This window comes from Callorhinus ursinus, unplaced genomic scaffold (assembly GCF_003265705.2).
Source record: "Callorhinus ursinus isolate GAN/ISIS: 27379988/994484 unplaced genomic scaffold, GSC_fseal_2.0 scaffold22, whole genome shotgun sequence".
NCBI lineage: Eukaryota > Metazoa > Chordata > Mammalia > Carnivora > Otariidae > Callorhinus > Callorhinus ursinus.
The window spans coordinates 4,064,892-4,091,254 of NW_027397084.1; the positions used below are offsets into that span (position 1 = coordinate 4,064,892).

The 26,363-nt window shown below is 40.8% G+C and overlaps 1 protein-coding gene and 1 long non-coding RNA gene across 9 annotated transcripts in view; one reads left to right on the plus strand and one right to left on the minus strand.

Annotated features, from left to right (window-relative positions):
• Window positions 1-26,363, plus strand: part of RUNX2 (RUNX family transcription factor 2) — a 240,342-nt gene that overhangs the window by 94,012 nt on the left and 119,967 nt on the right. For all 8 annotated transcript variants that reach the window (XM_025890755.2, XM_073905029.1, XM_025890756.2 and 5 more), the window contains 2 exons: window positions 5,860-6,016; window positions 11,868-11,972. In XM_025890755.2, the coding sequence (XP_025746540.2) occupies window positions 5,860-6,016; window positions 11,868-11,972 (262 nt within the window). The remainder of the gene's footprint in view (window positions 1-5,859; window positions 6,017-11,867; window positions 11,973-26,363) is intronic.
• Window positions 21,576-26,363, minus strand: part of LOC112838024 (uncharacterized) — a 44,830-nt gene continuing 40,042 nt past the window's right edge. Inside the window, exons 5-6 of the long non-coding RNA XR_003211862.1 lie at window positions 25,059-25,239; window positions 21,576-21,662 (exon numbers count right to left, since the gene is read on the minus strand). This is a non-coding gene — a long non-coding RNA (uncharacterized lncRNA). The remainder of the gene's footprint in view (window positions 21,663-25,058; window positions 25,240-26,363) is intronic.

The following is a 26,363-nucleotide window of genomic DNA, read 5'->3' on the forward strand; positions in this document are numbered from 1 at the left end:
AGAAATAATATGAAGAAGTCTCAGTTTTAGAAGTGGTGACCACAATTTGGCTATCATGTTTAAAGCCATGTACAAAGTAAGTTATAGGGTTGTTGGGTAGATAATAGGTAAATGTATTTAAAAACACAAACACACAGAATTTAATTGTTGGGAAATCTGGGATTCAAATCAATGCAGTATTTATTGAGCCCATATTTTATGTCTGTGACCCTGAACTCAGCACTCTAGAGCATCAGAACTGAATTTAATATATGGTGTTTTGATGTGTTATTTTAAAATAATGCTTCAAGATGATATTGACAATGTGTTATATTAAGACATAAGTAACGTATTAGTGTTGTTCATCTGCTCTTGTTCAGGGATTATTCAAGAATACTTATAATTTGTTTATACTCGGCATGTAAAAATGCAAAAACAACTAGTATGTTTTAAAATATGCAAAGTTGTTTATTAGTATTATATTTTTAACAAAGGTCTGCAGTTTTGTAATGTTCAGTCCTTCCAGGTGTCAAGGAAATGGAAATAAATATTTTTAACATTTCTTTCAGGTGTATCTCACTGAAAGCTTAAAATAGTTAAGGGATACTATTAGAGGATTCCCCATGCCCTTTCTGTCTTAGATAATTCTCATGACAAAAAACAAAACAAAACAAACAAACAAACAAACCCAAAAAGCAGTTTGCAAATCCAGTTCATTAGTTAATGGTCTGGTAGAAATAGGGAGAGAACATGTCAACCTTGCATCCAGTAGCACCCTTATAGTTAGGGTCTGTCAGTATTTCCACCATGAAGCCTGGTGTTCAGGGTTTATAACTCAGTTGCTTTAAATAGCTTCAAGCTGAAACACTATGCAGAAATTCTAAGTCCAGATGTATGTTTTAAAACTAAAAGTGGTGCAAGGCTATTGTGCTGTTTTAAGTTAGGGAACACTGGACTATATATTTACCAGTATCATATGTTTTTCTGGCAATGTTAAAGAAAGAAAACACATTTTTAGATATATGATCTATTACTCATAGTTAATTCTGTATGTTTGATGATACCTTTCAGTATTTGTCATAAGTAGGGTTTCAAAATGATGGAGCAATTTCTATTTGAAAATAATTTTTTCAACATCACTGGCCATTTTCCTCTTCAAAAACAAGTATGCAACTAATAAATATTTGACATTAGTGAGATGTCTTTTCCTAATGTATATAATGATCAGGTTTTATGTTTGTGTCTTTTTGAATGTAATTACACCCAAACAAAGGAAAACAGATTATTAAACCTATTAAAACCTTATTAAGCGTACTATGAATTGTTAAGCAAAATTACGTAAATCACAATAGATTTCAGGTTGTGTGAGGACAGATACATTTTTGTTATGTCTTTAAATGCAATAAAAATTAAAGTTAAAAATTTTAGGGCTGAATATATAAAAGGTAATTGAAACACAATTTTAGGTAGAAAATAAATATTTAAAAATTTTAAGAAAAACTTATATTTGGAAAAAGACATGGTTAAGATATCTTTCATTATATTCTTCCACTTGGCATTGCTGTTTGTCTCCTTTCAAAATTCCAGAACATCCATTGTTAGATGATCTAAACCAGCTTGATACATGGTACATAAATTCCTGGCTTGTATTGAAATAATTTCCATCAAATTATTCTTTGACATATATTTTTAAAATTGTGAAATGGTATTTTATATTGCATTTATTTTTTTCTCTACAATTTAGTTGGGTTTTCCTAAATTCGAGGATAAATTCTAAAAATTAACTGTAGCATTTGTTAAACTTTTTAATAGTTTATTTGAAGTTATTTAAATAATTACCATAGGAATACAATTTTCCCTTTTTGCAATTGCTCCCTTACATCTTTTTATTCCAAAGAAAGATCAGATTTTATCTTGAAAAAGATTATATTTCAATTTTGCTGCAAGTACAATGTGCCAAGTGATATTGGTCTGTAAGAGTAATTGATGGGTTAAAATTAGACTTCTGTCCATGGAAATGTCAAAGGCAATTTTAATTTCTGTACAATAAGACCACAAAAACAATTTTAAGGGTCTGAGCTAATTCTGTATTGCTGCTCTTTTAGAGTAATTCATAGATTTGGTCATAAGGAATCTCATACAAAATTTGAGTAGTTTGTAGGGTTAAGTATCCTTTTACTTTATTCTGTACAAGCTATGTATCATGTGATTTAGGTGCTAGTTCTAGTGAGGTGTGCTAAATAAAGGAACTTCTTTCTCTGTTCTGAAATGTTAGGACACAAAATTACTTCCTTCTTCTCCCTGAAATTTCTTGAATTGGTAGACTTTGTATTTTAAAAACACCTAGAAATGTAATTGTTAAGGTTTCATCACAAACTATCCTTTGCGGAATGCAACTTTCGTGTTGGGTAGTATGGAAACAACTTTTAATGCGTACTTACTCCTAACTAGTTAAAAGAATGATTTTTGACTGCTCTCTACCCCTTAAAATGTTTTCCATTGCTTGGGTTTGGTACAGATGAAATGTGTAAAAATTTCTTGATTCTTTTGGTTTTCTTTTAGATAAACACAGTTGAGAATCTCCAAGGGAAACTTTTTAGCTTCAGAGATCTACTTTTTTAAAACCCTCTGACATATGATTATACTTCTGATTGATATAAAGTCAAATATAGTACTCCCTCCTTCTTTTCTTTTCCTCAGAAAAACATTAGGCATTTGATTTGGTAGCATGAATAGTAGAAAAAAACCAATATATTTAGCCATTAAAATAGAGTTCAGCCATAACAGGAAAAGTTGTTACCACATTCTGTGAGCATTTCATTTTTAGGCCAAGTTCTAAGCCTCCTAGAAGACTCACACACAATTTGTGATTACCTATTTGTTTTGTTATTAAGTGTAATACGTAAAGCATACCAATATTTAACATGGTCATTATTCTGCTGCTCAAGCAAAGAAAAGTGGATTTGTGTATTTCACTCTTAGGGATCTTTTCTTTCATATTTTCCCATATTGAATCAATTTTCCTTTTCTTCTAACTAAAAAAAAAATCCATTATGTTAAAAATATGCAGTAAAATAATAATGTCCCAGAGCTCTTGAAAATCTTTATATTGGGGCAGATTTCTTTATTTTTTTTTAATTTAGCCAAACAGAAGTGAAACCCATCAGCAGTCATCCTTTATCTCTCAACAACACCAAAAAACATCGCAAGACATGAAGTAAAGAATTACATGTTCAACTGAACCCTTTCAGGATGCTTATAAGTTAAAGTCCATGTTTAGCACACAGCAGCCTTAGAACCGAAGCTAGCCTCCTCATCTAACAAAGAGTACATCATTGTAATTACACTCTACTTGTACAGTATCTTCTACATTATACAGACTTCAAAAAATATTTCCAATTTATATTGGAAACCTGGTTTCTGGAGATGAAGTTACTTGTGTGACATCATAGCAGATGTAAAAGAAAGGTGGGAAAAAAGAGGGGCCTCTTGATTTTTGGTACATTCATTTTCTTTTGAGCAGTACAAACTTCTCTGCCTTCATTAATGTGCTTACTGGTTCCATCTTTACTTTGATATTAAAAGGCACACGCCAGGTGCTAAAACACAGTATGCTGAGTGTAAAAAACAAAAATGTCAGACTTGCAGATGTGTACTGGCCAAACACGGTCAATTATTTCAATTGTTCACATTTTAAGCCTTGTGAATTCAAAAAATTGAAAAGCATATTGTCTCCAGTAGGAGTACAACATTACCTCTATTCAGTAGCCCCTCGAGGCACCAAATCAAGCATGCAGGGAGGAAATCATGTTCTCCAGGGATTTGCGCTTGGCCTGGGAGACTTCTCAGATTGCATAGAGTCACCAGTAGGATAGTCGGCGAATCCCTCTTCTCTGCGACTGAAAAAGTTGTCAGAAAACTAGTTTGGTGCAACAGCATGTTGCTGTTACGGAGGGATGCTGACTCAGCCTTTAAGTGTTTCTCTCTCTTGGAGTTTTAGCTGTAGACTCACAGACTACTGGCTGTGGGAGGCGGCACTCTTTATGGAGCTCTTGCCTCAATTTGTTTAAAAAATATTTATCAAACACTTACTATGTGCTAGGTACTGTTTGGGCACTGGGCATATGGTGTTGAGCAAGACCAGTGAAGGCCCCTCCCTCATGTAGTTTCCAGTCTAATATAATCTAGTCTCCTAGGAGTGAGTCTCGTGACTTTGGACTAGTGTATCAAAAGGAGTAGATGGATCACTAATATATGTACATGGAAATGAGGATCATTTGAGTACAGTGGGGTGCTGGGGAAGTGGGTTCTATAAGGAAGGCTATAGGGTTTTAAGCCGAATAACAAAGTGCTAAAGCGGGCGTGGCATTGAGAAACAGCCTAAGAGAAAAGCAAGGGTAAAAACAACAACAACAACAACCACAAGCGATGAGTTTTTTGTGTGGCTGGTGGTTCTGCCTGCATGGAACAGAGGGTATGTTGTAGAGGAGGGCAGGGGTGGGGTTCATGAGTGAGGAAAACTCAGCCCTAAAGCACAGTTATAGTGTCTGTTTTATCACACTAAAAAAACTTGCTTTAATGAGAAATTATGTACAAATTGTACTGGGAGCCTGGAATCAGGTGATCAGGTTTGCCTTGTGGAAATCTCGACAAAGGAGAGAACAGCACCAGGCCTAGAGGAAGGATCAGTGGGATATTTGCCAGATGGGCAAGTGCACGTGGGCGTTATTCTCAGAGAGCAGTGGGCTACTCTAGCTGGAACCATTCATTGCTTGTCACCTCAAGGGCATCTGGAAGCGGAATGAGGAAGAAAAGGAAATAATCTGAATATAGGATCCTGGAAGTTAGTGGAGAAAAAGGCTATGATCAAGGGGCAGAGTTTTGGTAATGGATCAAGAATAGTGTGTCTGTGTGACAGTGCAGCCTCTGCACCAACATTTCCTTACCAGCCTTCTTGTTAAAAAGAGGCACCCATTTGCAGGTCAGCTGCCCTTGGTTAAAAGTGTGACCGCCTAGCCTTGGAGCAGTGAAAATATTTGTGGACCTCAGAGACTGATTATCCGGATCCTTACTTGACTGAGTTAATCTGCTGCAGGTTAGCTGTTGAAGATGAAGGAGGAAACTGTGTCATTTCAAAATGGCAGATGGGACAAGACAGAATCTAAAGTTTGGCCAAGGGCGTACTTTTTATCTCTACTACTCATTCGTCAGTGACCATTTTCAGCCCGTTATATACCTTGATTCTGCACCTAGACTTGAAGTTTCTTGATGGCTTTGTCTCTATCCCACCGCCGGTGGGCCTTCAGTAATTATTTGCAGTGTGATTAAAGGCTGAATATGTAGCCCAAAGTAAGGGGATGAAATGTAGTGCTGGATACCACACCATATTTAAGCTTCCATATAGTCAGGAACTCTAAGATTTCACCTCAGTGTCTTCTCCCGTAGAGCAGACCAGACTTTTTTTTTTTTCAGCCTGGGATCTGGATGAGACCACACCTCAGGGGCTCTCCAGGCTGCAGACAGGCGGTGCCTTAATATGTACGATGCAGTCTGCAGATGGAGCATCAGCCTTCCTTCTGTGGCATAATTCCTGTGGACAACCTAACATGGGGATTTAATAAAAATGTACATGTATTCTGTGAGGGGTCCAACAACAAATGAAGGAAACTTTTGCCTGCCTTTGCAATGGGTGGACCCTGAAACATGGGTCTGTTTGAAGTGGCATCCTGACCCATATGCAGATGCTTCATTCCTATCTGCCATGACTGGACTAGAGCACTAAATACTGATAAGACACATCGTTTGCAATGGGAATATATTCTCAGTTTTTAAGCTTTTCTGATGTGCCATTATTGCTGCTGTGTTTCCTGTTTTATGTAGGTGGTAGCCCTCGGAGAGGTACCAGATGGAACTGTGGTTACTGTCATGGCGGGGAACGATGAAAATTATTCTGCTGAGCTCCGAAATGCCTCTGCTGTTATGAAAAACCAAGTAGCAAGGTTCAACGATCTGAGATTTGTGGGCCGGAGTGGAAGAGGTAGGTCTCTGGTTTTTAATATTGGTAGTGGAATAAACACATCAGGATCTCCTGATGAAATGTAGGCTAGTCTGTATACAAATCAGCACCTTCTTCCACTGAACAGAATTGCTGAAGGTTTTATTTAAATATGTCCAGATGAAGCTGAGTGTTTTTCTGAGTGCTCAGGCTTTTTTCATTTGTTTTATGATATTGAAAATTCAAACAGTGTTTTCAGGAGAACTAGTCCCTAATTTCACTGGGTGTGAGCACATAAGGTCGAGAGAACAGTTGGAGGTTCAAGTTCTGAATAATGAGGAGCCAAATAATGGAGTAAATTGAGTGACAATGAAGAAAGAAAAAGGAATGTATTGGATCAATTTCCTGATAATATCAATTTTGCTCTAAGTTGTAGCAAGGACAGCCAGTGTGATTAAAGGCTGAATACGTAACCCAAAGTTCTTCACTTAGCACATAGGTTACTTCTGTATGAATTAACTTACTTTTGTAATAAGAACCTATTTTTAAAAAGTCATAGTTTTTTACAAAAGGCTTCTCATTTAAATCAGTGAATGATGTGTTACGTATGTACAATGACTATCTAGAGTAGACTAGACAGATGAGTGATTAAGACTCTAAATAATTTCCACATTATTTGAGGGTCTCCCCCGTCTGCATCCAGGTTCACATATTGGGGGTCCTTAAAAAGATCATAAAATAGAAAATAATTTCTTTTAGGGTTTTCATAGCTGTTTCATAAAGGGGATTAATGTTTTAAAAAAATAGTCTTTAAGGAAACCAATATTTTGGCTTTTATTTACCTTCCTGTGGAGAGACTTTTAATGGTCCATCACAAGAAGTATTCTCATTTATGCATTTATTGAATCTAGTATTTCCAGTTTAAGTGTCTCGATAAGAAGAGAGAAAATAGACCACTTTAGGACAGAGGTGAAATAAATTAGAATGGCCTATGGAACGACTTCTACCCAGGTTCGAATTAGGAAATGAGAAGCATCAATTTTTAAACTATGTCCGATAATTGCTCTTTAGTTTGGATCAGATGTCATATTATTACCATTGTAAAAACTTGATAAGGGAAATTCAAGCAAGGCTGTTTCCGATGAGTAGTTTTAGTTTACTTTCTAGGAACAGGGCCAAGAAGCTGTACTTTTTAACTTAAAAAAAAAATGATGCATGCTAATGAGATACTGTCACTGAAAGGCTGAAATAAAATGAGGCTCAGAGCCTCTGGTAGACTCAAAACTAAAGGGGTTATCGCTGCATCAGATTTAGTTTACTTTCATTAAAAGGAAAAAAGACACATCCTATCTCACTGTTGACTGATTAGGTGTGAAGTGTGTGCATTCTTTTTTTTTTTTTTTTCTCTTACTGGTGCAGGTCCACAGTACAATTAAAGTTTCTCTTTTTTCTAGTAGGAATCAAGAAACATTTGAACATGATGATTTACCTGCATGCTCTGAATTGCATCTTTTCTTCTTATGTAACGTTATTTTGTTTTTAATTGGAGTAATGAATTTCAGTGTTTAGAAGACTGGACACTATGCCTTCCAGAGTCAAGCTAGTGTTTCCATTTACCTTGCTTTTGTATTATGTAGATGCTGCATAACTTTTCTCTGATCAATATGAGTAGAAACTATGGCAAAGTGATAGTGTACTTTGTAAACCCTCAACATATTTATTTAAGAAACTTCAAAGAGAAACAAAGGGTGTGCACTGTTTTACTATATTGGCTTTCTGAGTTTTGGCTGGTTTCCCAAATAGCAATTTTTATATTTAAAAAAAAAAAAGACAGACTTAACTGCTTGCAGACTTTTCACGCATGGAAGATGAAGAAAGCTTCTTTTGATGAAGTGTAATTATGTCCAAACAGAGCTGACCCCCTCCCCCTATATTTCTTATGATCTTAACTGAAGAAAGTAGGATTTTTCCTTTGAAGCAGCCGGGACTTGGTGGAGGATCTGAAATGCTAGTCGGCTGCCAGAGGCAGGATGGAGAAATTGGTCCAGACTTGTCTTCGAGACTCAGATTGGGGGTGGGGGGGAGTGGGTGGAGAGAGAAAGAAAAATTGATTTATCACTAATAATAGATTTTTATATCATGACATTAACGTGATATGAAAGGAAACTAATATCAAACTGAAATGAAGAGGACAAAGGGACGGAGAACACTGATAAGAGATGCCGTTCTTTGGGGGGAAAAAAAAGGTCAGGTTTTCAGGGGCAGGAAACCCTTTAACCTGCCTGGGTACCTGACCTGTTTTCTAAAAAAAAAACAAAAAAAAACAAAAAAACTCCTTCCAGCTTCCTCTCTGATTTTTACACTTCTACATTTCTCTTATGAAGTCTGGATCATCACGTCGCTACCATAGTATTTTTTTTTCCCCCAGCTATTTATAATTTTCTATTTTGAGAAGCATGAAACAATAAAGAGTACCAAGTTTCTCAAATGTTAACACTTTTTCTTTTCAGGGGTAGAAAGATAAATTCTCAGAAATTGAAAAACAATTTTAGATGTATAAAGGAGTCACTTCACTACTTGGTCATTATGGGTTATCTGATGACTTTTGAAAGTGCTTTGAGTTAAAAGTAGAGCATCTGTGAAACTTGCATCAAGTTAGGAGTGGCTTACATTTTTTAGTTTTTTAGTTTTTTCCTTTTTTCTCCTTTATATTTTAAACAGTATTTCCTTGCTATTTCAGCAGAAATATTTGGTCCTTAAGTTTCCTTGCTGTGCTTCTTCATTTTTTACATCAAACAAGCTGCTTGTGGTCTACAAGCAGTTTTAAGCACCTACAGGGTACAGAGCATGGTACTGTATCAATCTAAGATACAATCCTTGCTTGCGGTCTCACCCTATTAGACGGTTCCTGATAGCCTCTCGAGCTAGGTTAGGATTGTCTTTCAATGACAGTTCCTATATTTATCTGGGAGAATATATGACTTGAGGACATAGTTTGGAACTAGTTCCTAGATGAAGTCAAGGATGGTGTAATTAGTTGTCATTAGTGCTAGCTAGCTCCCTCAGTAGGAGCCAGCATTTTTATCACTTATGAAAAGTAATAAACAATGGAATTTAGAAAAAGTTTTTTAAAAAAATTTAAGTAAATCATGAGTACTCACAGAAACATTTGACTTAGGAGATGTATTATTATTTATGAGGTGAAAAACCAATTACTTAGTTGGGTCGTAGTTTCTGGAAGTTTCTTGAACATATGTTCATGTTCCTTCTGAAGGGGCAGTAAGAGGTAGAGGGAAACTCCTTAATTTTTATTTTAGTTGTCAAAGTACATCTTGATCCTCAGGATTTGATTTTAGAAGACTGTAGTCATGCTTTAAGTACTAATTTCCTCTCCCCCAAACCTACCTCTTTTAAAAAGAAATTTTTACCGGTTCTGCTTTGAACATTTAGGTGCTTTATACTTATAGGGTAAATTTTATACTGACTTTTGTTTTTATAAAACAAAATTTGAATTTGGGAGAAGCATTGATGACTTTTAATATCCGAAGAAAGATGTGAAAATCTCAAATAGAAGTATTCTCAGAACCGGTTTAGATAAGTTCATGAGTCAGGATAACGTTAGCAGGTTATTTAGGCTCATTAGGACAAGTAAGACATACACATCCTTGCTTTATTAAGGTTTGTGCCATGGATGACAGCTGCCTTGCAAGAACCACCCTTGGAGAAATGCAGTCCTGGCGCACAGACCACTGATCTGACCCAGAACGGCATCTTGTATGGTTTAATCTCACTTAACCTTCAGTCTCGGGGCTCAGCCTATTCACTCCTCCAGATCTCTACATTGTTTTGAGGTCTTGATCTGGATCCGGTGGCTTCCTATGCAGCTTTCTATTCTCCAATTCTGTACACTTGGAGTTTTCTGTAACTCGTTCACACTGTCAGCTGCCTTTTTCTTCCAGTTAGCCCTAATGTTTATAATAAATCCTCTGGTTCCTGACCAGACAATTGCATTTCTTTAAACCCATGTAACATTCAGTTTATAATGGATGAAATATGACCTATCAGTGACACTTTAAGAATAGATGCTTTCATCATCCTGGCCGAGATACTACATTAGTGGATATATATTTACTCTTCCTTCGTCTTACAGAGCTGATGGGGACACGTGTGGAAATAAATTATCTATTAATTTTTTTTAAATGTTCTCTGACAAAGTTTAAAAGAAGAGCACTCATTTTAAGGCCTGGAAGACCCGGGTTCAGACCCTGATTTTTTCCTCTTATTAGTTGTGTGGTTAAATTACTAAGCCTCTCTGGGCTTCAGTTTCTTCATTTGTGAACTGCAGGTGATGAACCTAACTGGAGAGGATTAGATGAGATAATGTGTATGAAGTGGCTGGCAGTTAGTAGTTTTCTAATCAATATTCATCTTTCCCTGTCTGCTCCCCTCCCCCACTTCTGTTTTGTCCCTTTCCTCTCCTCTCCTCTCCTCTTCTCTTTTTTTTTTAATATTGGCCATGGAAAAGTATAGCCAAAGAGACTTAAAACTGTATATACTGAGTAACAAATGATGTGTGTCTTAAACATATTTTAGGAACTTACATGATCAGGGTTGAAAAGAAAACCCATTCACTAGATTTGACAGCCAAAGACCTGTTCTACATTAAGCCTTGCGTAGAACCTGTTCCACATTAAGCTTTGAAAAGATTGCATTAAATTCTGCATTGCTACATATTGTTTAAGATTTGTGTTTTGATTTAATACCCTTAAGCTTTCAGTAAAGGGAAAAAACAGTTTCTGACCAAAAAAACAAAGCAAAACAAAACGAGCTGTTTCAAGGTCTGGTATAGGAGCAGGCCAAGTGCACGCTCTGGCCCGAGATTGCCACGAAGGTTTTATTGAGTCACTGTTTCACGCCCACCTTTTCCTGTCTTGTAACAGTTTGCAGTTTTGACTATCTGACATGACTAACCGTTGCAAATCTAACTGATTACAACTGTCAGTGAGTCTGTGTAACAGACTCTGGGATCTTCTTCTGGAGAAGGCCAACATCCGTGTCTGCTCCCAAACTTCTCCCTGTCTTCTTTCCCCCACCTCTATTCATCACCTTCAGCTCATTAATTTGAAACATCAGATGTCGTATTTCAATGAAGCGCAACCTTGGCTAAAAGCACCGATTCCTATTTATGTTGGGAGACGTCATGTACGTTTAGCGAAAAAGAAGTCACTGTCAGGGAGTTGGTTCAGGATTTGACAGCAAGGATGTATGCTAGGGCAGAGGTGGGCAGGGAGGGGAAAAACTTTGTTCCAGCAATGATGAAATCATCATACCTCGGGCACATTAAGGCAGGACGGGAGACACTGGCTCCTGTTAAAATGATTCCCATAAGAACCTTCCTCTTTCATCTTCTTATTGCAGTGCAGTTAAGCAAATGAAATGCTAAAGCCATGTGAAGTAAATAACACAATCAACAGTGATTTACTATTGTTCTCTCATGGGGTCACGACCTAATCCTAAATAAAGACTTCTAAAATTGTCTGTGTTTGGATGTGTTCCTGATGTTGGAGAGAACTGGAAGGCAGAGAATCCTCCTCAAGTGGACCAGCGTTTTTGTTTTCTTTACCACTGTTGCTACCCAGCGGCTTTTTTCTGGGAGTTGGAGCCCTCTTGTATAGCACTGCAATGAAGATGATCTGTGGGCTCAACGAGTTTAATCACTCCGTAAAGTGGCCGTCAGAGGCTCTCTTATTGAGAACAAGGAGCCCCGTCTCTTGTGTTTGTTTCATTACCTCCTCAGAGATGCTCGGGAGCCATCTGGACAGCTGTATTGCTCTGTTATCCCCGGGACTGTCTTTTTATATTCACTGTGGATTTTCCCCTTTTACATCTGCAGGCAAGAGTTTCACCTTGACCATAACTGTCTTCACAAATCCTCCCCAAGTAGCCACCTATCACAGAGCTATTAAAGTTACAGTGGATGGACCCCGGGAACCCAGAAGTAAGTACTTGCCTTCCTATTGGAAATGGTAACAGGGGGTGTGTGGAGACCCTATGAGGAAAGGGTCCCAGAGCAGTTAGGGCTACTTTCACATAAACGGTTTCTTTGCCAGGTTTGCTATCTGCATGTATTTTGACGAGGGACAGTTAGCAGAACTTCACAGTTAGTAGACGATCAAATTACACTTGTAACTTTGCCACAAAATTGCTAAGGCTTACCTAACTTGGGGGACATGAGTGGATAAGCATTCAGTCACTGTAAGTATGTGCTAAAGCATTCTGCTCATCCGCTGTACACAATAGACAGGGCCGAACAGACCCATGAGAGCTGAGGAGGAAAACAACAGACTGAAAAATCTTGAGCTTAGTCAAAAAGCATTTGCGTGTGTTTCCCATGGTCTAAGAATGTGTTTTAACTTTTTAGCTCGCCCACTCAATTCCCTTTATAAAGAGCACACTGCTTAATTACAAAGAATTTATTTGCAAATGATAACTTGCTTGATTGTTACAACACGGTTGTTTGGTCATGTTCTGGTAATTGTTATAGATAGTTTCTTTTAACAGATAGAGTCAAACCAGCTCTAAATCCGCCTTGGTGTGTTTGTCTGTCTGGACATCCAGAAGGTTGATTGGGCTTTCGTTTAAGGAAGTACACATAATCCATTTGGGCCAATATGCATTTTCCTCCTAAATCTAAATTGAGGCAGGTTTTCTTCCCACCCCCCACCTCCAAAACCGATTTGATCAAACTGGGTACAGCAGCATTTAACTGCATTTAGGAATTAAAGATTATTTGATATGTATGACATGAAAACTGACGTGCCAATGGAAACATACTGAACTCTGCCTTTGATGAGTGAATGCGTCGGAGTCCCAGCCGGCGAGTTTAGAGTTTAATTTGGTTTGTGGTGGAGGTACAGCTGGCTGAAGTACTTGTTATATAATGATACACCTGCCTGGACAGAGAGAGTGACCTATCTTCCCCTAAAACTAAGAGAAAAGGACTGATCAAGTCTTTCCCTCCCCAAGTAGCATGTCTTTTAGCAGCAGGAACTCCTCTTGCCGTTGTCTCTTTTCGCCAAGGCGCACTGCTTGTCTGAACTAGGGAGGTTTCCTGCCTCAAAAGCCAGTCTTTGAAGTTTTTCTTTTCTCCTCCTTTCATGTGTATAGCTTCTTCTAGGTTCACAATGTTGGGTTAGTGCTGGCTCCGTTCAGGTTGAGAATGTTCTGTTAGGCGGTTGCCACACAAGTGTCTCCTGTCGCCCCGAGTCTCTGGTCATAAGAGCCAGTGGTTATGCAGTGCAGGTGACTAGAACCGAACAGGGCTGTCTTGTCTGGTTTGGGGCTTTGGCTGACGTTCCTGGACTGCTGTGAATGGGGGAAGATGCCTTGTGATGGAAGCCACATGTTATCTAATTAGCACTTGAGTTCCTGAAAAGGCAGGGACGTCCATTTCAGTCATGCGTAAAGCAGGACAGTAGTCTTTTAACATTTAGCACTACTAATACTTATCTCTTAAAGATGTTTCCTGCTGATCTCAGCAGCTTTTCTCACTTCTTGGAAAAACCATTTGTGTGTGTGTGTGTGTGTGTGCGCCTCTGTTTGTGTATGTGTCCATACACTCAGGAGTTGATGTTCAAAAGTTGATCGTTGGGGGAGGAAACAGGCAAGGGTGGGTGGGTGCTGCCCAGTCCTGAAAGGGGTGACAGAAGGTGAGGAAACGGAGTAGCTTTGGGAAAGTCGCTTTGCTCTCGGGTGAGGATACCATTACCTCATTCCCAAGAGGTTATTGGCAGAATTAGTCAGTGGATAGGCTTGCTGCCCTGTAAAGGCAGAGAGGTGCTCTGAAAGCAAGGAGGGTTCAGGGTAGAGGGGCAGATGGTGTATATGTGACCTGAGTTCAGGCTCTGGGTGCTGAGTGTGGGAGAGGAGCAGATGCAGACCTTGAGTCGTAGACCACTGAGTAACATTTTTCAAGGACCAGAAATGTGTGTGACAATGTGATGTCATTTCTCTGACATCATGAGGTGGTGTGCCAAACTCAGTGCCTGGATACAAGGATGCGTATGGTGTCAGTAACATTTTAATCCTATAACGTTGAGTCTCTATACTGGATTATTTCCTTCAGCTCTGCTCTTGGCCATCCTGGGCATAGCACTCTTCTCAGCATTGTTCTTTAAATTTTCACATCCCAGTTATGAAAAATGCCCGGGGTTTTCCATTTCCTTCAACTATTATAGGATTTGGATTGATTGGTGCATATATAATGTTAAATGGAGAATCCTCCAGAATGTGGGTTGGCAAACTTTTCCTATGAAGTGCCAAGTAGGAAATAATTTCTGCTTTGTGTGCCATATCTCTCCTGTCACAAGGACTCTACTCTGGCAATGGAGCTCGAAAGCAGCCTCAGCCAATACATAAATGAATGGTTGTGGCTGTGTTTCAATAAATCTTTATTTACAAGAACAGGTGGTGGGTCTGATCTGGCATACAAGTTGCAATTTGTCAACTCTTGCTCTAGATTTCAAAGTGGCTTATGTTATTAACCCTTGACAGAGTAGGGCTTTAGAAAAAGGCTTTCCTGACGGGAGAGAAAAAGACAATGCAATTGTTTTTAGCCTTTTCTCCAGCGAAATGATGTCTCTTCAAATACTGGTTGTCATAGAAATAGTATCCATTTGTTTATCGTTGTAATGGTTTGATGGAGTTGAGGATTTTATACCATTGATTCCCGTTAATGAAATTTCACTCCTTCCTTCAGAGATCAGAATATATATTGAAAAGGCTACTTTTGGGAGATTGGCTATTTGGACAAGGACGAGTTCTGGGTTAACTGGTTGGGTCTTCATTCAGCCTCACATAGTGATTATAAAGGTGTGGGCTTTGGTGTCAGACTGTCTGGATTGAAATCCCAGCTCCCCCACTGACTAGTTCTAGCTGTATGGTGGTAGGCCAGTCACCTGACTTTCCTTTGCCAGAGTGAGAGTGACAACAGTATCTTCTTCATCGGTTGCTGCAAAGCTGTTAAATGATGTCATGTACATAAACTGTGTAACACAGCGACTGTCATGTAGTAAGTGCTCATTAAGTGTGAGCTATTACCATATAAATTCCCTTCAGAGTCAGGAGTTTGCTGTAGAACTTTGCTTATAGTACGCTTCCAGGAAATAGATACCATCTAGACTCTGCTCCCTCGCGTATTATTTTTTTTTTTTCTTGCGGACGGTTTTACTAATTTCTGCTCATTAGTAAGTGACACCAGTAAGTGTTATAAACTGTGCCTTGAGCAGGTAGTCATGCTGCCTGGGGACAGCTGTGCAGAGGTGATGATAAACATAATTTGTTTGCAGCGAAGGAGAGTCCAAAAGAGGATGCTATGGCACTATGCTGAGGCCCCGCTTATCAGCACATCTGCCAAGACTTGCTTTTCACTCAAAAATCGGAGAGGTTTCATCCTTCTGTGTTCTCTGTCTGGCAGCCGAACCGGTGCTGTCACAGCACAAACAACTTCTCTCCTTAATATACACATCTGGCGTTGGCAGTTGGACGGACTTCATAAGAGCACATGATCATCACTCATTACAAGATTAAAAAGTACCCCATGGCATCATTGATGTTTTTTCACTTTGATCTTTTGCAGTTGTGATTCATCTCAGTTATAAAACTTCCCTTTAAAGGAACACAGCCGATGACTTATTAGAACCTTCATCTTAAGTAGCGTAAACATGAAAACGGTGCACATCTTTACAAAATGCCATTTGTTTTCTTTGCCAGCTTATCATTTTAAGACATGACATCATACCTAAGATCCAAAATTTGTAAGTCTTGTGTTTAGGCAAGGCGTTTTGACCTCCTGTTGGCAAGTGAGCTCGAGCGATTGCCGTGTGCCCCCCAGCGGGAGAAGTCGGTGGGGAGGCAGCAGCGACAATAATGCATGTGGATGCCCAGCTCTTTCCAACATCAGTTTCTATTAGGATCCTTTGTTCCGTGTGTGCCCTCGGTTCCCGCTGCAATCTGATTTAAAGGATTTCTACGGGAAGGGGAAAACTTGCTTAGCAATGTCGGAGTCGTGGTTCTGAGTTAGGGAAGAGGGCTGATGGAAAAGGTATTACTGGCCGTGCAGAGGATGGAAAAAATACATCACCCGACACAGTCAGGATCCTTTGAATTCTCTTGCTGTTTTTTTCAGTTATCTGTTGCTAAATAACACGTTGTGCCAAAACATCATGGCTTCAAACAACAACCAGTTTATTATTCCTCAGGATTGGATGGGCTGCCTGGGGTTCATCTGGATGGGGGTCTTTCGTGTGGCCGCAAGGAAGTTGGTGGCTGGTGCTGGAACATCCATGATGGGTGTGTTCTTATGTCTGCTGCCTTGGTGAGATGGCAAGAAGGTTGGGCTTGGCTGGAACGATGGGACAGCCTTTCTCCCTCTCCCTGTGGTCCCAGAACCTTTCCCCCTCCACATGGCCTCTCCACGCGGTCTCTCCAGCACAGTCTGACTTCTTACATGGTACATCAGGGCTCCCAAAGGTGCAAGAGTGGGAGCTCTTAGGCCTTCTTAAGTCTTCTTAAGGCTCAGAACTGCCATCTACTGCTGGTTAAAGCAAGGTTAAAATTCCTCCATCTACTGCTGGTTAAAGCAAGATAGAGTTGCAGCCTAGATCGAAGGGGGAAAAAACCCATAAAGACATGAGCGATGGGGACAGTGGTTCATTGACTCACCAATACCATCAACTTCCACAAGTGCTTAGATGGCAGATGTCATTGATGCCACAGGACACAATGATATTTTTGAGGTATCTTCTTCTGAAAGGTCTCCCGACTTTCTAATCTGGAGGACATTTAAAATTCCGCAAGGTTTTCTATCCAAAGTTTATAGGATGTGTGCAACACTCAAAGGGGGCAGGACAAACGAGGCTAGGGGTGAGGCTTGGCCGTGGTACTGTGATGCTTTATTATCAAGAGAGGAGGTAGTTCAAGTCCTGGCAGCTTCTTACCAGAGTCTTAAGGAGAAAGCTGAGTCTCCAACCAATGCCCTCTAGTTATATTAAGTCACAGTCACAGAGGCCTTCTTCCCCACTAAAATCCATTCAAGAACCCAACCATCAAAATCACAAAGGCGTCACCCTACTTTCCCACCCACCCCAGTTTCTTAAAAAAAAAAATTCTGCAAGGTGACTCCAAGTTTTAATTATAGTAGCTTCCTTCTGAATTGAAGATATTTGGTAATTATCAGATGAATTAAGGGTGAGTGTTACCTTGGGGTGCTTGGTATTAGCAGGCCAAATCAAGGTGCGCTGGATCAATACTTATAGGAAAGAAGAACATTTGCTGTTTGCACAGAAAGAGGTTATTAGCTTTTCCTGGCAACATGGCAAGTCTGTAGCAGAAGTATTTTATGAACCCTCAAATGGACGAGTCTGGAGGTTTTATAGTTTCTATCACCCAGCTTTGGAAGTTCTCACTTGCCAGCACATCTGTGAACCTGATAACCCAACACACATGAGTGTCTAAGAATTTTTGCGTGCTGTGCCCTAGGGAAGTAAATCATAGCTACTCTTTTAAGGAGAGGCCCAAACTGCCGTCTGTGTCCTTGCTGCTGGGACGCTGCTGTTCACTGTCGACCAGCTAGCTCCCTGTCCTGACCTGGTGGGAGAAGGAAGAAGCATGGTCTCTTCTTTCCTGTTGACCGAACTCCTTTCCTACAACACTGCCCTGCTTGGCTGCATTTTTTTAAAAAAGATGTTATTTATTTATTTGAGAGATTGAGAGAGAGACAGAGAGGGGGAGAGAGAGAGAGCACACTCTCGTATAGGAGTACACGCATCAGCGGGGGGAGGGGCAGAGGGAAAGGGAGAGAAACCCAAGCAGACTCTGCACTGAGCATGGAGCCTGACTTGGGGCTTGATTGCGCGACCCTGAGATCATGACTTGAGCCAAAATCAAGAGTCAGATGCTTAACTGACTGAGCCACCCAGGTGCACCCCTGCTTGGCTATGTTTTGACTTGAGTAGGGGCTGGCACTTAGGTGAGGAAGATCTATCTGGAAGTGCAAGGTAATGTTTGTATTCCTAGGACTGCCTCAGCAGCCTGGCTCACTCAGCTTGTTGGGCTGAGGTCCTCAGCCAAACTGGTTTCTTTTCCTGCTTGCGCGTTCTCACCTGGGCAGCACAAATTTATAATTCTTCAGAGATCGTTTTATTATTCCATGTTCTTAAGTCACTTCTGGCTGCAGACATTTTACCTTATGAACTTAAGGTAACGGACTTAAACAGAACAGGGTGGTCTGGGCACAGCATCATCTAATTTTTCTCGAATTCTGTTCTACCTAGGCCTGTTTGCCAGCCCTGTGGAGGGTGGAGAGAACGGAGGGCTTGGCCTTTTCTCTTCCTCATTCCCATTGGTGTCAGTGGCAGCTCGCCTTTCTCCTCTGCTACTTTTCATCCCAGTTGGGTGAAAGAATAGTTTTTTTTTTTTTTTTTTTTTTTATGGTGGTTGGCCCATGCCCTCTGCTCATTTATAGATGGTGGATGCTTGTGTAGAGCTTGGCCACATGTGAAAGGTGGGAAAAATGTAAAATGTGTTTGATGGAGAGCTAGCAGAAGAATTTTTTTAAGGCCATCCAACATCTCTGGACACAGTTCTTGCATTAATAATCTTTCTGTCTGTGCAGATAATTTGAGAAAATCTTGATAGGTTTTGTACCATACTCCTGATGGCCACAGGCCTGAATTTTAGTCCTTAGTGTAAAACATTAGTAGAAAAGCCAGTTACTTCTTGCCTTGCAGACTTTCCCTGGTTCTTCATTGTCTCTGAGTGCCCAAGGAATGGAAATTATGGGCAAATGCCGTGTTTTGATATTTACAAGTTAGCAAATATAAGCCGGGGTTCGATTGTCATTAGTATTAATCATTCAGTCACTAGTATATAAAGCATTGTTGAAAATCTTTGACTGAAGGGAATAATAACAGGTAAAAAAAAAAAAAACTGTTCCCTTTTTCCCTTCCTTGAAGAAGGATGGGGCAGGGGGGCGGTCAGAAGCACTGGTAGAGGTCATGTCTGGTGGTTGGTGGAATGTGCTCTTGAGAAGAGCAGTTTTAAATCCCTTTCAGTACTTTTTTTTTGTTGACGGACTGTCAGGAGCTGGGAAGGTGGCCAAGAAGGAAATGACACATCGAGAGGCATTTTGTGTTGTGCAACATTCTGTGGAACTGATGCAAGGATATATGGCCTGTTTACACATTCCTTCGCTAGGAATTGACTTCAGCGGTACATGGCATGCTGCAGCAGGGAGCTATGGCCTTCACATCCTTCATGGCAAATTATCACAGCCGTTAAAACGTGCTCATGTCCCTCTTCTGCACTTTTCCCCAGCTGCCCAGCTCTGACGGTGCTTTCTCATCGTCTTGGACTTGGGCTAACAAGGAGCTGTGGCTCTCACAATAAGAGCACGTTTTCCGCATGCATATGTTCCAGTTGATATATTTACTACTAACTAAATATAGCCTGGCAGGTTTCCAAGTGATGTGTGTCCTAAAAACACACCTGTACTCGATCCCATGCATCCATAGTTTGTGTTTTGGTGCAAGTCAGCAATCATTCATTCTTAAAAGAGTGTTAGGGGTGTGAGAGAGAGAGAGAAAAAAATTTTTTGTTATATTGAATAATTTATTATTAATTTATAAAATTTTTTTTCCTTCCCAAGAAAGAAAATTCCTGATAGATCACTGAACTACCTTACTTCTATTTTGTTTGTGCTATAACATTTTCTTCAAGGGGGACTGGACCAGAGGAGAATAGTATACTTAAAGATAACAGAGGAAAAAGATTGTGTTGCTGCTCTTTAGATTCATACTCATCCCTATGTAGTGTATTTGTAGGATGCATGGATGATGTCCATGAAAGCACATCTGTAGTCCAAAGGTAAAATCTCAAAAGTTTTAATCTAAGCAGATTTGGAAAATAATTGCTCATGTTTTTCAAGTAACTTTGGGGAATTGAGAGGGCATAAAAGCCATTTAGGTCTAAATTAATTCAAGGACATATGCAACAGTTCAAGTAGGAGACTGTATTTGGGGTGTGGTACTTTAGTAGCAAAGGAAGGACTCCCTGTTCCTCTCCAAGTGTCTCTGCTGCTGTGCCCTGGTGGCTAAACTCTATCTGCTAATAGACAAGAGCACTTATTCAAATTCAGGACTAAGGCTTAAATCCAAATATGTCCAGAAACGGTAACTTCGACTTAAGTTCATATTAAGTCAGCAGAAGTGATCTGGAATCCTGTTTTGGGAGCAGGTTTTGGGAGATAAAGGGAGAGTGGGTTAATGAAATCCTGGGCACCAGAAAGTAAACAGTGACTCAAGGGTGCAGGCAGGGTCTCTGCCAGCCTCAGAGGTGGTCACTGCCAACTTGAACCCTTGCAAACTTGCTGCAGGTCAGCACTTGCAGTGTGGATTTCCGATGCTTTTCAGGTCTGACCTGCTCTTTTTTTTTTTAAGATTTTTTTTTATTTATTTATTGAGAGAGAGAGAATGGTAGAGAGCATGAGAGAGAGGAAAGTCAGAGGGAGAAGCAGACTCCCTGCTGAGCAGGGAGCCCGATGCGGGACTCGATCCCTGGACTCCAGGATCATGACCTGAGCCGAAGGCAGTTGCTTAACCAACTGAGCCACCCAGGCGCCCTGACCTGCTCTTAACAAGTGCAGGATTTTATAATTTTAAGGTGTGCATTTTTGGTTTTTATATTTCCGTATTTCCTCCTTTTGCAAGTATTTCCTTTTTACAGAATATTTCTTACTCAGTTTTGTTCTAGATATGTGCTGGCTTTCCTCCTCTACTGGTTTGAAATTTACCATTTAATTTCTTTCTTTCTTTTAGTAGTTATCCTCACCGTTTTAACCCATATATTTGTCTTAATAAAATTAATCATGATCTCTGTCTGCCTCTTGGATAATATAAGAACTTTAGCATTCTTTAAACTGCTGTCACTTCCTCTCTTCTCATCGGTCGTCTGATATTTTTTATCCTCATTTTATCCTCCCCAGAGGAGTCATTATCAGTGTTTAAACTCTACGTTTATCAGTTTATTTGCTCACCATTCCCTCCTGCACCTCAGTTCTTCCTTAAACTGCTCACCATTCCTTCCTGCACCTCAGTTCTTCCTTCTGGATTCAGTTTCCTTTTTCATGATACAGACCCCTTTGTAGTTCCTTCGAGAGAACCTGTCAGTGGTAAACTCTCAGTTTTTGTTCCTGAAAATGGCCGTGGTTGTGTACACTGGCTGTTGTGATATGCAGGGCACCCCGCTGAAAGTCTGTCTGCTCTTATCCATGGCGGACTGAACCCTACAGATACTGTGTTTTTTTTTTTTTAATGTTTTTTCCTATACATGTATCCCTAGGATAAAGTTCAATTTATAAATGAGGTACAGTAAGAGATTAACAACAATTAATAATAAATAAAGCAATTATAACAGTATGCCCTAATAAAACTTACGCGACTGTGGTCCCATCCTCTCTCTGTTTCTCAAACTGTCTTACTCTTCTGTACTCACCCGTCTTCTCCTCGGGATGATGTGAGTGGATCACAGGCCCACGTGGTGAGGTAGGCATGGTGACGTAGCGTCCGGCTGCTGTCTTGACCTTCTGAGGATCATCTGCTTCTGGACCATGGCTGACCACCGGTAACTGAAACTGCACAAAGTGAAACTGTAGATAAGCGGCTGCTGTACTAGTCTTGCTTTGTGCTAAGACTTTCAGGCCATTATTACTAGGCTTGTTACAAAAGGATTTCAGAGACTAGAGTACAGTACAACTAGATTTTCATGGAAGATGGATGAAGGGAAATGGACCTAAGTGTCTTTCACCATGGGGAGCTCTGAAGAGTCCCGGCCAATGGTGGAGAGGTGGGAGGGAATGTTCCGGCAGAGGGGGAGAAGTTAAAGAAAGAGGCATATAGGGAGAGGAAATTAAATCCCTTACTTCACCGTTTTGGCTTGGGCAGGGCCTAAGTTGCTTTGGAACTCTCGACCCGAATTTATGTTAAAGAACTCTGCCGTTCTATATGATCCTCAGAGGCCATTTGGCTGTTGCTCATTGCAAAACCAGAGCAGCATTTTTTAGATGTTGTTGTCCACGCATTTCCTGTCCTTTTATGAGAGTACAGGTCTCTAAACCAAAAGAGGCGCCTTTTATACGGTAAGTGAATTGCTGAATGAAGCAGAGGGAGGAAAGTAGGCATGTGGATGGGGGCGCATGGTTTAAGAGAGCCAGGAGACCATAACCTGGGGTGGAACTCTCTGGGCACAGTGGGCAGGGTGACTCCAGGGTTCACTCTATGCACCTCTCACTGGCGTTCTGCAGGAAGGGGCTGCTGGGGAAGAGGTCAGCTCACACCAAAGCAAGCTCATACCTTCTGCCTTTCCGTTAGCCCTCAGACTATATACGCACACTTTATGACATGCATCTTCTTCCTCTTCACCTTCTTGACACTGATTTTCATGAGCTACAACTCATGAAAAAGGTAAAAAGTGCTAGCGTGCGTTTTGGCTGGCAGTGCTCAGGAAGATTTGTCCGGGGCTCTGTGCCCCTTTAGGTTGGGCCCTGGAAATTATTGGTAGAAAAATACAGGCCCTTCAAGGAGATGAGGAAGGTACCCGAACGTAGGCTGTTGTACTTACTGGAAATGAGGAGAAACATGGATGTGTAAAAAGGGGGGGTGACTGTGAAGTCAGGGTTACTAATTCTAGAACTTTGGTTTCTGTTTCACCCTCTCACCCTTCACACAACCCTGCAAAAACAAGTTACAACGTTTTCCATACTGTGAGGGCTATTTCAGAGTAGCTTCATGGGGAGTTGGCGGCAGTTTGTACAGGCCGTTTGTATTTAAGATGTGGCTTCAGTTATGGTTAAAAGAAGCAGAGGACCTGGAAATTCCTCTGGTGAGGCCTCAGTGGCATGTTAGTGACCCTCGGCAAATCACTCACCTTCTGTCCAGTTCAGTTTCTTCATCTTGCAAGCAGAACTAGGCGTGAAGACAACTTCAGAGTAGTTGGGAGTAACTCCTAAGGAATGATCATAAAGTACTTGGCGCACATGAAGGGCAACTTAAATACCAAATAGTAATTATGTAGCGCCTTTCTGCCAAGGAGTTCCAAACACTTAGACATTACCTCACTTGATTCTCTTTACACCCCTTTGAGGGATGTATTGTACCTTTTATAGGTGGGTAAACTGAGGCATGGCCATTTGAAAACTCATTTGCTCTATGTCACTCTGCAAGTCGGCAGATGATTTGTGGAGGTGGGCTTGGAACCCTGGTCCCATCCTGCTCAGTTATTCACGACTAAGCCTCCTGGATGCTTTGTCATTAAAGTTGTGGAACCTCCTGGTGTCGGGCCCAGGGTTGATGTTATGAAGTAGCATTACTTAAGAAGAAGAAAGCCTGGTGATGTATTTGCATTGCTCTAGAGTAAATAAGTCTCAAGGTGTAAGGCCTCACACACAGAAGGCATATATGTATGTGTGTGTGTTGAATGAATCGAATTCACTCAGATGAAAGTTTAACTGAGCTGGAAACACTGAATTTTGTGAGATGAAAATAAGGTGTGTGAGTTAACCCTCCATAGAATCTCACTTCAAATACCAGTGAAATAGAGTTAGCACTTGAACAAAAAGTTAACTTTAAGATTTTATTTATTTAATTACTAAGTTTTTTTTTTTTTCTTTAGAGAGAAGGGAGGGGAGGAACAGAGGGAGAGGGGCAAGCACACTCCACGCTGAGTGAGGAGCCCCATGCAGGGCTCAATCCCATGACCCCAAAAAGTTAACTTTAAAAAAGTTGTATGAGGGGCGCCTGGGTGGCTCAGTCGGTTAGGCAGGGGACTCTTGGTTTCAGCTCAGGTCGTGCTCTCATGGGTGGTGGCCTTGAGCCCCGCGTGGGGCTCGGTGCTCAGCAGGGAGTCGGCATGAGGAGTCTCTCCCTCTGCCCCTCCCCCGACGCGTGCCTGCACGTGCACATGCCCTTTCTCTCCAATAAGTAAACCTTTAAAAAAGTTGCATGAGAAGAAAATGGAGGCAAGTACATGGTAGAAAGAGTAGAAAGGAAAAATTAGTGAAAAGAAGAGAATAAAACGTGTCCATAATCACGTCTCCAAAGATTGCCACTGCTAGTGTTCTGATAGTAATCGCCTGCATGTTTTTCTGTGGTAATGCTCGTCCTTTCGTGGAGGTGACGGCTGCGAGGAAATAGCATCAGGACAATGATGGGATGCTGTTAAGTGGCATGCCTTTGTCGAAGCTGAACAGAGAGAGAGTAACTGGAAAGGAGATCCGTTGCATGAAGGAGCAGGAGTGAGACAACGGGACGGACAGAAGTTTCTAGTTAAGGTCTTGGAAGAGGCAACAGCTGTCTCTATGACAGGGTGAGCGGTCCTCGCCCGACTGAGTAAGAGTGGATGGGTCTGAGGAGGAGGACCCCTACCCCTTCCTCCCACTACCCATCCCACCACTAAAAGCACTTGCTCCCTGTATAATAGCTAACAGAGCCCCTTTTCAATGATAATTAGAGATATGCTTTAAAAATGTAAATATCTCTGGCCATGGGGGCATGCATTCATTCAAAAATTATTTTTGAGTGGGTGCTGTTAGCCAGGTGCCAGGCTCACGAAGCAAAGCAGACACGATCCCCACCTTTGAGGAGCCTGCATTCTGCGGGGGAGATGGATAAGAAATGAGTAAACGAACATATATGTATAACCACATCTAATTGTAAATTGTGCTAAGTGCTGTAAAGGGAACTGATGTAGCAATGAAGAGTAATGGGGTATCAGGGGACGGATAGGAGCCTATTCTAGAGTGTGCAGGGAAGGCCTCTTTGAGGAGATAACATTAGATCCGAAACCTGAGGGTGCGAATGAGCCAGCTCTGGGAGGGGTGGGGAAGAGGCTTCACGGTAAAGGGCACATCAGGCCTCGGACATGATCAGTGTCAGAAATCTACTGGCTAATTTTGATAGAAGAGAGAGCACTAGGGAAATGGCTGTGTAGTTGGGGAAGGGTTTGCAAAAAGAGGTGCTCAGCATCAACACACCTCAGAGCTGCTTGTTTTATGATTCTACCCATGGCCTCTGTAGCATAATTTGAGGAGTGCAGAAGGATTCTCTGTGTCCTCCCCCCACAGGACCTGAACCTCTCTCATGGGATTCTCGCCCAGGTGTCTGAGATTCTTCTTTGAGTTAAGGCTTTGAGGACAGGACCTTCAGAGATGTTATCTGCAATGGAGAACACATTTGAAGGCATTTTGGGTTAATAACTTGGTTTACATAAGTGGATCAGATCAGATTAGCTAGACACTCATTTTATAATAGGACCATTTAGGGAGAGTAAGTTGAGAAAGACCTGGAAGAGTTCTGTCTGGTGAGGGAGACTGAGTGGGAGTCAGTGGAGGGGAACGGCTCCTCTGTGGCCGGCACACAGTAAGAACAACGGGTCCCAAAGAACATGTTTTTCTGCTAGAAGGAGCCCTAGGAAGCAGGTTTGTACCCAAAATAACCCAAACCAAGCAGCAGGTTACCCATTCAAGTAGAGTCTTTGGGCTTTTATGGACAGCGAGAAGCAATTCCAAAGGTGAGCTGGGTTTCAAAACATAAGAGCAACATGGAGAACTTCAGAATGTTTAGCACAGAGCATTGATGATGATTAAAGGATTGTAAAATTGAACCTACAAGGATAAGTTGAAAGACGTGGGATTATTTAGCTTCAAGAAGAGGAGACTGAAAAATGACTTAATAACAGACTTCAAAATTATGAGGAGTTATTAAGTTGTGTATGGTGACCAGCTGTTTTGTTTCTGGCTCGGTCAGAGAAAGAACAAGTTTTAACTGAAGCAGGCTAGATTTAGGTTAGATTTAAAGAAGAACTTCTGGACTATAAGAATTGTGACAGAGGACAGGTTACGGAAGGCTGAGGGTTGGACCAGACGGCTTTTCATTTGAATCCCTTCCATGTTATCGATTTTCTGTGTATTTATTTATGATGTGCAACAAAGCGACACCTTTCTGATTTTACAGTCAAAGGCATGATTTCTGTTTCCCATTATAATTCTGAAGCTCAAGAGTTGCAGAGGTTTGTAGACACAAATGATGAGGGTAATTTGTCTTGCTTCAATGGCCATTAGAATCTTTAATTAAGAAAAATATGACCAATAAGAGGAATAGATCTGCCACGTGATCAAAAATTGTTATTGTTAATTAGAACAGAAGCATTATCAAGAATGTGGGGACTGAGTGAGGTTTTATTTTCGGAAAAACTCAGGTGTATTTGACTTGAATATGCCAGATACAGAAGGTGGGGTTTTATGAAGTTGGCTCCTTTTATTTTCCCTCTGGTCCCTTCC